The 11,485-nt window shown below is 43.4% G+C and overlaps 2 protein-coding genes across 3 annotated transcripts in view; one reads left to right on the top strand and one right to left on the bottom strand.

Annotated features, from left to right (window-relative positions):
* The window catches only part of LOC106577639 (active breakpoint cluster region-related protein), a 20,865-nt gene extending 16,370 nt beyond the window's left edge, over nt 1–4,495 (bottom strand). The window contains exons 1-4 of the mRNA XM_014155937.2: nt 4,307–4,495; nt 3,992–4,092; nt 3,753–3,857; nt 1–176 (exon numbers count right to left, since the gene is read on the bottom strand). The exon at nt 1–176 is cut by the window's left edge and continues 97 nt beyond it. Of these exons, the coding sequence (XP_014011412.1) occupies nt 1–176; nt 3,753–3,857; nt 3,992–4,092; nt 4,307–4,358 (434 nt within the window). The 5' untranslated portion in view covers nt 4,359–4,495. The remainder of the gene's footprint in view (nt 177–3,752; nt 3,858–3,991; nt 4,093–4,306) is intronic.
* LOC106577640 (uncharacterized) overlaps nt 947–11,485 on the top strand; it is a 21,156-nt gene continuing 10,617 nt past the window's right edge. The window contains exons 1-4 of one of the 2 annotated variants that reach the window (XM_014155938.2): nt 947–1,198; nt 3,762–3,879; nt 4,808–5,611; nt 5,759–5,904. In XM_014155938.2, coding sequence (XP_014011413.1) covers nt 5,484–5,611; nt 5,759–5,904 — 274 coding nt within the window. In that variant the 5' untranslated portion in view covers nt 947–1,198; nt 3,762–3,879; nt 4,808–5,483. Of the gene's footprint in view, nt 1,199–2,708; nt 2,784–3,761; nt 3,880–4,807; nt 5,612–5,758; nt 5,905–11,485 lie in introns of those variants that run through there. The other variant, XM_045701392.1, reaches the window with a different exon arrangement.

Below are 11,485 nucleotides of genomic sequence, written 5' to 3'. Positions count from 1 at the left end.
TGGTCTGTCTCTGGGTGTGCTTGTGACTCCAGGTGCCCCAGGCGGTCCCTCAGGCCAGTGTAGAAGTCTCTGTGCAGGTCTCTGAGCTCAGGCACCTGGTAGAACACAGTCTGGACCTGCTGGCTGGACAGAACCGGCTGAGACGTCCCTGCTGTGGCCTTTAGAGCCTTCATAGGCTGGGGGAGAAAGGAGTGGGGAAGAGAGAGAGAGAGAAAGAAAGAAAAAGAGAGAGAGAGAGAGAGACAGAGGGGGAAGGAAGGGTTGGGAAGAGTGAGAGAGAGAGAGACAAAGGCAGAGACACAGAGAGAGAGAGAGAGAGAGAGACAGACAGACAGACAGACAGACAGACAGTGTGAGGGAGAGAAAACAAGGTGAGAAAGAGGGAGGTGAGAAGAGAGTAGTGGAGAAGTTTAATCAAGCCTGTTGTACATTTTCACACATTTGTCAAAAGCCTTTTTGACACTTACTCTAAAAGCACACACAAATACACACTACATATTCTCTCTCACACACATTACCCATATTGTAGTTGGCCTAGGTTTGCTTTGTGTGTTAGTGTGGGTGCTGTGTGTGAGAGAGAATATGTAGTGTGTGTGGGTGTGTGTTTGTGTGTGCTGTGAGAATGGGCGTCAAAAATGCTGAGTTCTACGTGTGTATACTTATTAGATGTGTGAAAATGTCCGACCTTACAACACAAATCCAAACGGGCGTTATTTCTCACATCTATTTGTGTTGCTTGTTGACACAAAAGCAGAAGCATACAGTTTATAATAGATGGAGATGAAGGAGAAGAGAAATTAAGAGATTGAAAATGACTTGGTCACTTGTTATTGCAACATTACTTTCTGGCACACTCACACATAATGCTGCCTATTTGTATAGCGGACTCTTTGGTCTAATTCCGCTAAAAAAGAAATCATTAACTTCCCTCAGCCCTTGTTGACTATATACGAAGCAAAATATCCTTCCAGAAGCTTAGGTGTAGCTATTACCATATTACTCCACATACGCTACCAAATATAGTACACCTAATCCCTTTCAGGTTTGCAAGGGATGTGAACAGGTGGAGAGGGAAGGGAGCATAGTTTTCATAATGAAATCGAGCCCTGGACAAAAGAGGGAAGCCATTGTTCTCTCAACAAAAGAATTACAGAAGTGTTGTGACTCCAGGAGGAAGCAGTATGCTACCAGACACCAGGTGATTTAAAAAGTGTGTTGTAATTGTTATTTTAAATAATACTGTATGGCACAACAGTGTCAATTTCGTCTACAAAAATATTTGTCAAACACCTATTTTTCAGTCGACTGCAGAAATGTTTATATTTTTTTCAGTTCATTTTAGTTGATTAAAATGAGGTGAGACAAAACATTTTCTGCGACAAAAATCGGACTACTAAATGGACTCGGCAAGAGTTTAGGAGAGATTGAGAGCAGCGCAATTCTGTTCAGCCGTGGGCAGGACGCACCACACCCGGAACACACAGACTACATCAGCTGGTGAGCTGTGGGGGAGCAAGCTATGAGAGTGTGCAGACAGGCTCCGTTCCTGCTCTGATTATACCAACCTGGTCTCAGAGCATTTCGTATTATTCTGTATGTAAATCCGAGACACTCCATTTAATATGATATGTTACGTTTCATATGGTATGTAATTTGTGGATGTCAGTCACCCATTTCGTATAGTATGTCATGAATTACAATTCGTATTATATGTTACGAATTTGAAAAATGTACAATTTGTTACGATATTGCAAAACATGTTATATGTTATGAATTTGCAAAATGTATGATATCTTATGAATTCTAGCAAGGTGGCTAATGTTAGCTATCTCGCTAACGTTAGCTAGGCTAGGTGTCATGGTTAGGAGTTAGGGTTAAGGTTAGGGTTTATGTTAGTGTTAGGTGAAGGGTTAGCTAAAATGGTTATGGTTAGGGTTAGAGGAAGTGTTAGCTAACATGCTAAGGAGTTGAAAAGTAGCTAAAAATGTGTAAGTAGTTGAAAAGTTGCTAATTAGTTAAAATGCTAAAGTTGTCCATAATGACATTCAAATTCACAACCTTTGGGTTGCTAGATGTTCACGTTATACATGAAAGTCACTCAATCCAGAAAATTTCAAGAACTTTTAAAGTTTCTTCAAGTGCAGTCGAAAAAACCACCAAGAGCTATGATGAAACTGGCTCTCATGAGGACCGCCACAGGAAAGGAAGACCCAGAGTTACCTCTGCTGCAGAGGATAAGTTCATTAGAGTTACCAGCCTCAGAAATTGCAGCCCAAATAAATGCTTTACAGAGTTCAAGTAACAGACACATCTCAACATCAGAGGAGACTGCATGAATCAGGGCTTCATGGTCGAATTGCAGCAAAGAAACCACTACTAAAGGACACCAATAAGGAGAAGAGACTTGCTTGGGCCAAGAAACATGAACAATGGACATTAGACCGGTGGAAATCTGTCCTTTGGTCTGATGAGTCCAAATTTAGGATTTAAGGCACATTTAACCAGCATGGCTACCACAGCATTCGCCATCCCATCTGGTTTGCGCTTAGTGAGATTATCATTTGTTTTTCAACAGGAAAATGACCCAACACACCTCCAGGCTGTGTAAGGGCTATTTGACCAATAAGGAGAGTGATGGAGTTCTGCATCAGATGACCTGGCCTCCACAATCACCCGACCTCAACCCAAATTGAGATGGCTTGGGATGAGTTGGACCGCAGAGTGAAGGAAAAGCAGCCAGCATATGTGGGAACTCCTTCAAGACTGTTGGAAAAGTATTCCAGGTGAAGCTGGATGAGAGAATGCCAAGAGTGTGCAAAGCTGTCATCAAGGCAAAGGGTGGCTACTTTGAAGAATCTCAAATATAAAATACATTTAGATTTGTTTAACACTTTTTTGGTTACTACATGATTCCATATGTTTTATTTCATAGTTATTCTACAATGTAGAAAATAGTAAAAATAAAGAAAAACCCTGGGTAGGTGAGTAGGTTTGTCCAAACTTTTGACAGTTACTGTATGTAGGCTGAATCAGGAATTTGGACAGATCATTCTTATATATTATTTTATGTTTGTCATATTTCTGCTTTTGGGAAGAGAATAGGATGTTATGCAGAAAAATATGTTGGTAGGACAAGGCTATGTATGTTTGTGCACATGGAAGTCAGTGATATATGTTTACTATAGGTTACTGTGGAGGTTGCTGGGGGGAGGACGGCTGATAAAATGCCTGGAACGGCGCTAATGGAATGACATCAAAAACGTGGATGCCATATGTTTGATGTATTTGATAGCATTCCACTGATTTCGCTCCAGCCATTACCATGAGACCGTCCTCCCCAATGAAGGTGCCACCAACCTCCTGTGATAGGTTAATGAGGCAATACAAATGTGAAGTGACTCAAATTTGACTAACATTAAAGGGCATTTAGTTTACTAAAATGGTCCACTGTTTTCGTAATTTTGACAATAAGTAGACTAAATCATTACTCAAATGACAAAAATGTGATGAAGACTTAATTATATTTTAGTCAAAATTACTAAGACTAGACAACATAAAAAAGAGTGCCGAAATGTAAACTGTGGCACAATTCATAACCACATGCACTTCCACTTAAAATAAACACACAAACACTTAGACTACAAACACACCAAACTTACAAACTAGTAAACACACCAAAGCCCCCTGAGCCCTGAGCAGTGTGTGTGTTAGAGAGAGACTTCGAGATGTCAGTGTGTGTCTGTGTGTTTTACCATCAACAGTGTCTCCAGCTCGTTGAGGTAGAGCTTCTCACTGTCCAGGATAGTTCTCAGCACCATGAGCCTCCTATCCAGCATCTCTACAGGGGTACGCAGGACCTGAGAGAGAAAACACTCTGCTGTAAGTGTGTGTGTGCGTGTGCGTGTGTGTGTGTGCATTTATAAGAGAAGAAGACTATTTGGAATTGGGTTTGACAGATAGCAGACGAAGGCGCCATAGTGCACAGACTCACGGGGTTGTCAGGCAGGTCCATGCTGTCTGTCTGGGGGGGGGAGAACAAGTCCTCCTCTGGGAACACATCGTCCTGCAGTGGAGGCTCACCTACAGCCTCCACTAAGATACAGTACAAACACACATATAATTTACATAGAACTTGGCTCACCTACAGCCTCCACTAAGACACAGTACAAACACACATATAATTTACATAGAAAGAAAACATTCATACACACACACACACGGAAAGACAGACAGACAGACAGAGGCATGCACACACACACACACACACACACACACACACACACAAAAAACACACAAATGTACTTGCCTGGAATATGCTGTGACTCAAGGTAGGCAGCTGCCTCCATGAAGACCTCCATAGCTCTAATGTCTTATCTGCAACACTCTCAGTGAGTGTCTGGGCTAAGTGACTGTGAGACTGTCTCAAGAGAGGGGAAAATGAGAACACGCTCTGCAGTCATTAAACTTCCTGTTTCAGTGATGAAGATTAAAAAAAGTGTTTGTGTGGGGGGGGGGCAAATGGTACATCAGGACATTCTGAGTGACTCATTTGAAAATAAAATCTGCATTGTCTGACATCCAATTGCCTAATTTGCCTAGTTAAAAAACTAAATTACCTTGGGGTCTGATTCTGTAGGCTGTTCTCAAATAAGGGTGGCAGGTAGCATGGCAGTTAAGATAAGTTGGGTCAGTAACCTAAAGGGTTAAATCTGTTGATGTGCCCTTGAGCAAGGCACTTTAATCAAGTCGCTCTGGATAAGAGTGTCTGCTAAATGACTAAGATGTAAATGATTTAACCTTTACACAGGATAAAAGCAGTGAGCTCAACTCCGCTTGACATCTCGGCTCACCCTGATGGTTAACCATAATCCTGACTGCAGCACCTTGGACAGCGCACACAGGAAACGGATGGCAAGTACACATGCAGCTCTGATATCACAAGTGCGACACACAAACACTTGTGATAGGCCTACTGATGACAAGCAAAATGATAATGTCTGCAGTCACTCGCTGCAATTATAAATTGGGAGGAAAACACTGGCATGCTGGAATGTTTTTTGTGCATGTTTGAGAATATTTTATACATAATGCTATGGTTTATATGTGTTAGAGTCAACCAATCACTTATAACGAATAGTTTATTAGGGACAAAATGTGGCTTTTGTAATTTTTCTCAAAGGTTCTTTACTTACTCAACATTGCCATCTAGTGGTCATGTTTTTGTAATTGTTTTAATCTGACAAAACGTATTTAGGCTACGTCATGTATTGTTGCATAGTTCTATTCTTTGGTGAGCTCACATTTGCATCGAAGTTACATTATGAGATCACATAGCATTGTGAAGTTAAATTCTCTGTCTTGTGATAACAATTCTAGAATGGCTGGTTACAGTTACATTCAAAGGCCGATTATATAGATGTGTAGATCCGGTTTTCTTTTCCTCTCTATCCTCTGAGTATCTTCGGAGAATTTAGGAAAAGAGAATGTCGGACCAATCAAAATGCACAACCATCTATATGTCTCGGGAGTTGAGACAGGCCAGCGACAAGTCTCTATCGACAGGTGCTCAAGAGATACGCTTTCCCAACCACAAATCACCACCATCTCTTCGGTAAGAATGTTTATTTTATAGCTAGGATAATTATAGGATGACTGATAGCAAAACCGAGAATCATTTTTTTTTTAATGATTCCTTGCATGTGAAAATGTTTCAATCCCTCTCCCTCTCTCTGTGCTGTCTGTTGTGTGTGTGAATCAGAATTGGTCAAATTCAGTCACACCATTTCAGTTTAGGAATCCGCCGCTCTTTCGCCTCCACGGACCTGCTCACCAATGCGCATCCGCATTCAGCACACAGTGCACTATCCCTGGACAGCCTGGAGGGGGTGCTATCGCTACACTCAGGTATGGACCAACCACAGCCATTGATTTCTATTCTCTCTCTCTCTCTCGCTCTCTCTCTCTCTCTCTGTATTTTTTTTATTTTATTAGGATGCTACTCGTCCTGGGGTCTCTTTCTCTTCTTTACTTTTTTCTGTGGATGGATGCCCAGTTTCTTACACACACTTCTCCTTTCACCTTAACCCCATGTGTAACTTTATGGGACACTCCCTTTCTGTCTCGCATTTCTTACAGAAAAATTCCTCAGTAATTTATCTCTCTCTCTCTCTCTCTCTCGCTCTCTCTCTCTCTCTCTCACTCCCACTTCCCCCCCACCTTCTCTAAACACTTACTAATTTCATTAGAAAAGAAAGTGAAAGTTTCAACACACCCAATTTATACAGGAAAGGGTTTAAGAATTTCGAGAAGTGCACTCAAGTTCAAGCCCTTGAGCATTTGTGTGTTTCAAGTTACATTAGTCATATGTGTGGGATAATGCTTCTCGATATTTTAGCATAAGTATAATAGAGGAAGGCACAATTTATAGTCCAATATTTACACGTGTTTTGGGGGAGGGGGATTAGGGGGCAATTGTTTAAATTGTGCAGTTTTATCAATCTTAATAAGAGTCTGGAGATTTTTGAACAAGTTGGTGCTGCTGAGTATGGCCGGTGGGAAGCCTATAGCGGGGCAATGGCCCCATTAGGACTCAAGAGATTTTAGCATTTTTTAACAGCTGTAACTGCCATTACCTGCAGTCTATAGCAAAAACTTTCCTTATATCACTGGTATTCAAACTTTTTCAGCGGGGAACCCATTTTTTCTGCCAGAATTTCTTGGGGACCCTATTGTTTTGCAATCACTATATCGTGACCGCACCACACCCCAAATATAATGACACTATGACACAACCTTGCTGTGACTACAAGTCACAGCAAGCACTGCCAATGTGCTGCACGCCAAACGGCAGTGCATTGGCACACACTGTAGTGGTTCTAGCTTGTATGGCTCCATGGGTCTTCCCTGTGGCTCAGTTGGTAGAGCATGGTGTTTGCAACGCCAGCATGGTGTGTGCAATGCCAGGGTTGTGGGTTTGATTCCCATGGGGGGCCAGTACAAAAAAATAAATAAAATGCAAGTCGCTCTGGATAAGAGCGTCTGCTAAATGACTAAAATGTAAATAGGCGACCCCCCCACTCCGACAAAGTTAATTTACCTACAGTCCCACACGGTGAGGTGTAAATGAGCGATAGAAAACTGATCGTGCAAATGTCACCATTCCCAAAAATGTTGGTGTGGGCGCCCTGTGCCGCCCTGGGCGTCTGCCCATGTCGCCTATACCTAAATCTGCCACTGGGAACACACAGCTCCTCCCAGACAACCACACACCAGGCAGTGTGCTGTATTATATCATCACTAATGGCACTGACCAAATCTTCTACCAGACCGAACGTTTAAAAGTGTTGTAGTCTAAATGTCGATGCCAAGTTTCGGGTCCAACGGTCATTGCTGTAGCCTACAAAAAAATGTCATCTTGGTTATAAATTAATAGGACAATAGGACACACCAGTGAGTATAAATGAGTCAACTGCTATGTCATCTACTTTATGAAATTACAGCCTGAGGCGCTTGTATCGGTGAATTCAACTTCAATTGCGCTACTTTCCCGTGTCCCGTAATGTGCAGCGGAGGGAAAGTGTAAGGACACATGCCACATTACTAGCTAGGCTACTATAATGTTGCAGTCTGCCTTTGGTTTCTAAAGCTTGACAATGAATAACCCAAAAACAAGACCTGCAACAACAACAAAAAACATGCAAAAGGAAAATGTGTAGGCCTATACCAACATTTGAGCAGTGGCCTAGGCTGGCTACTCAACTAGGCCTATAAGACATTTTGAGTGCACCATACAGCAATGCTGCATTGAGCCACACTGATGATCCATGAAATGCAACAACAACAAAAAAATTCATGTTTAAATGTTACAACAACCTAACTACGTTTTTGTTATTTTGATTAGGGTTAAGTGGACATTATAAAGGGCCATATTTTTTCTAATAAAACAATGGCCAGTTTGGTTCACAGTGATGTGCAGGCTTCAGTGGAGGCTCCTCAGAGGAGGATGAGGAGGACCATCCTCCTCAGTGAATTTAATAAAAATAAAGATTGTAAAACATTTAAAAGTTATCCTTTTTAGATAAAACTAAACTAAATATATTCACGTCAACAAATCATTTATTAAAACACACTGTTTTGCAATGAAGGTCTACAGTAGCCTCAACAGCACTCTGTAGGGTAGCAGCACCATAAGCTACAGCTAGCTAGCACTGCAGTGCATAAAATGTGGTGAGTAGTTGACTTAAAGAGAAAAACAATAGTTGAACAGTTTTTAACAAATTAATTTCTTAAAAAATGAAGGAGAGATATAGAGATTTCGTCCTTTTTTCACTTTCAGTTTCACTTAGCTAGCAAATGCAGCTAGCAAGTTTAGCCTACTCAAACACTCTGCTCAAACAGAGGGATGCTATGTTAGCTAGCTAGCTATGACTATCCAACACAACACTGGAGCTCTTTCATGTCAAGGTAAGCATTTGGTTTTCCAAATGTATTGCCACCAGGGCCCGTTTAACTGCTAAACTGCTAACTGACTATACACTGTAAAGTTATCTTGACTTTGTTGCCCTTAAGCCATTTTGCCACAACTTTGGAAGTATGCTTGGGGTCATTGTCCACTTGAAAGACCCATTTGCAACCAAGCTTTAACTTCCTGACTGATGTCTTGAGATGTTGCTTCAATATATCCACATAATTGTCTTTCCTCGTGATGCCATCTATTTTGTGAAGTGCACCAGTCCCTCCTGCAGCAAAGCACCCCCACATGATGCTGCCACCCCCGTGCTTCACGGTTGGGATGGTGTTCTTCGGCTTGGAACCATCCCCCTTTTTCCTCCAAACATAACGATGGTCATTATGGCCAAACAGTTCTATTTTTGTTTCATCAGACCAGAGGACATTTCTCCAAAAAGTACGATCTTTGTCCCCATGTGCAGTTGCAAACCGTAGTCTGGCTTTTTTACGTCTGTTTAGGAGCAGTGGCTTCTTCCTTGCTGAGCGGCCTTTCAGGCTATGTCGATATAGGACTCGTTTTACTGTGGATATAGATACTTTTGTACCTGTTTCCTCCAACATCGTCACAAGGTCTTTTGCGATTGATTTTCACTTTTCGCACCAAAGTACATTCATCTCTAGAAGACAGAACGCGTCTCATTCCTGAGCATTATGGCGGCTACGTGGTCCATTGGTGTTTATACTTGCGTACTATTGTTTGTACAGATGAACGTGGTACCTTCAGGCATTTGGAAATTGGTCCCAAGGATGAACCAGACTTGTGGTCTATAATTTTATTTCTGAGGTCTTGGCTGATTTCTTTTGATTTTCCCATGATGTCAAGCAAAGAGGCACTGAGTTTGAAGGTAGGCCTTGAAATACACCCACCTCCAATTGACTCAAATTATATCAATTAGCCTATCAGAAGCTTCTAAAGCCATGACATAATTTTCTGGAATTTTCCAAGCTGTTTAAAGGCACAGTCAACTTAGTGTATGTAAACTTCTGACCCACTGGAATTGTGATACAGTGAATTATAAGTGAAATAATCTGTCTGTAAACAATTGTTGGAAAAATTACTTGTGTCATGCACAAAGTAGATGTCCTAACCGACTTGCCAAAACTATAGTTTGTTAACAAGAAATACGTGGAGTGGTTGAGGAATTTAATGGCTCCAACCTAAGTGTATGTAAACTTCCGACTTCCACTGTAGGGAGGATAATCAAGGAGGTGATGGAGTCCAGGTGAGTGTCATAAGGCCAGGGGGCAAGACGATGGTGACAGTTGTGCGGGATAATCAGCAGCCTGATGACCTAGAGGCCGGAGATGGAGTATTCGTGACACTTCTATCTCCCTACCCCGCTCTCTCAATCACTCCCTTCTCTCGCTGTCTCCCTCTCACCCTCTCCCTCAAATTTACTAATTTCATGAGAAAGGAAAGTGGAAGATACAACACTCACCCACAACACACCCATTTTACACAAACTATACAGGAAATAGGCGTGGAAATGGTTTAAGAACTTCTAGACGTGCACCCAAGTTCAAAGCCCTTGAGCATCTGTGTGTTTCAAGTTTCATTAGTCATATGTACGGGATAGGCTTCCAACAAAATGCAGGTTCCTTCTCGACAATGCAACAACAATAACAAATAATAAAAGATAACAATACGAACATAAAGTAAATGGCTCAGTAGAATAGAGTTTATATTTTAGCATAAGTATAATAGAGGAAGGCACAATTTATAGTCCAATGTTTGGGGGAGGGGGGATTGGGGTGCAAGTGTTTAAATTGTTCTGTCACGTCCTGACCAGCAGAGGGAGCAATTGTATTAGTTTTGGTCAGGACGTGGCAGGGTTTTTGTGTGTGTTAAGTGTTGTGTTGGTGATTGGACTCCCAATTGAAGGCAGGTGTGTTGAGTTGCCTTTGATTGGGAGTCCTATATAGTAGTGTGTGTTTTTCTTTGGGGTTGTGGGTAGTTGTTCTTGCATTGCGTTTTGTGTGCCTGCAAGACTGTTTCTGTTGCGTGTATTGTTTTTTGTCCGGTGGATGCTTTACTCTTTTTTTAAATGAAAATATGAGTATCCACATACCCGCTGCGCCTTGGTCTTCTCTCCACTACGACACTTGTGACAGAACTACCCACCACAAAAAGACCAAGCAGCGGAGAAGAGGACAGAGGGAAGTCAAGGAGGACTATTGGAAGCAGCGCGCTCGGGAGGAGATGGCATCCTGGTCGCTGGAAGTATTGGAGGAAAGGATTGACTGGACATGGGAGCAGTTGCGGGTCCACTGTGACAACCTGCCTGGGAGGCAGGTAGAACCCGAGAGGCAGCCCCAATAATTTGTTTGGGGGGGGCACAAGGGCTATTTGGCGGGGCGAGATTGGAGCCCCAGGCCAGCTCCCCGTACCCTTGTAGGGTAGAGACAGACTGGACAGGTCCCGTGCTTTGGCGTTGGGGCTGTGGTGAGGCCTGGGATTTTCAGGCCGGTAGGCACAGTACCAGCGCCCCGCATGTGCCAGGGCGAAGTAAGCATTGAGCCTGAAGGGGTGATACCAACCCTGCGCTCAAGACCGCCAGTGCGCCTCTACGGTCCGGTGTTTCCCGCTATACGCACTAGCATGGAGGTGCGTGTCTCCAGGCTGGCACGTCCGGTACCAGCCCCACGCATCAGGCGTCTAGTGCGTCAGCCCAGCCTCGCCAATCAAGAGTCGCCAGAGCTGCCCGCCAGTCAAGAGTCGCCAGAGCTGCCCGCCAGTCAAGAGTCGCCAGAGCTGCCCGCCAGTCAAGAGTCGCCAGAGCTGCCCGCCAGTCAAGAGTCGCCAGAGCTGCCCGCCAGTCAAGAGTCGCCAGAGCTGCCCGCCAGTCAGGAGTCGCCAGAGCTGCCCGCCAGTCAGGAGTCGCCAGAGCTGCCCGCCAGTCAGGAGTCGCCAGAGCTGCCCGCCAGTCAGGAGTCGCCAGAGCTGCCCGCCAGTCAGGAGTCGCCAGAGCTGCCCGCC

This window comes from Salmo salar, chromosome ssa18 (genome assembly GCF_905237065.1).
Source record: "Salmo salar chromosome ssa18, Ssal_v3.1, whole genome shotgun sequence".
Lineage (NCBI taxonomy): Eukaryota > Metazoa > Chordata > Actinopteri > Salmoniformes > Salmonidae > Salmo > Salmo salar.
Note: the sequence above shows the minus strand (reverse complement) of the source record. Positions and strands in the feature narration are given on the sequence as shown.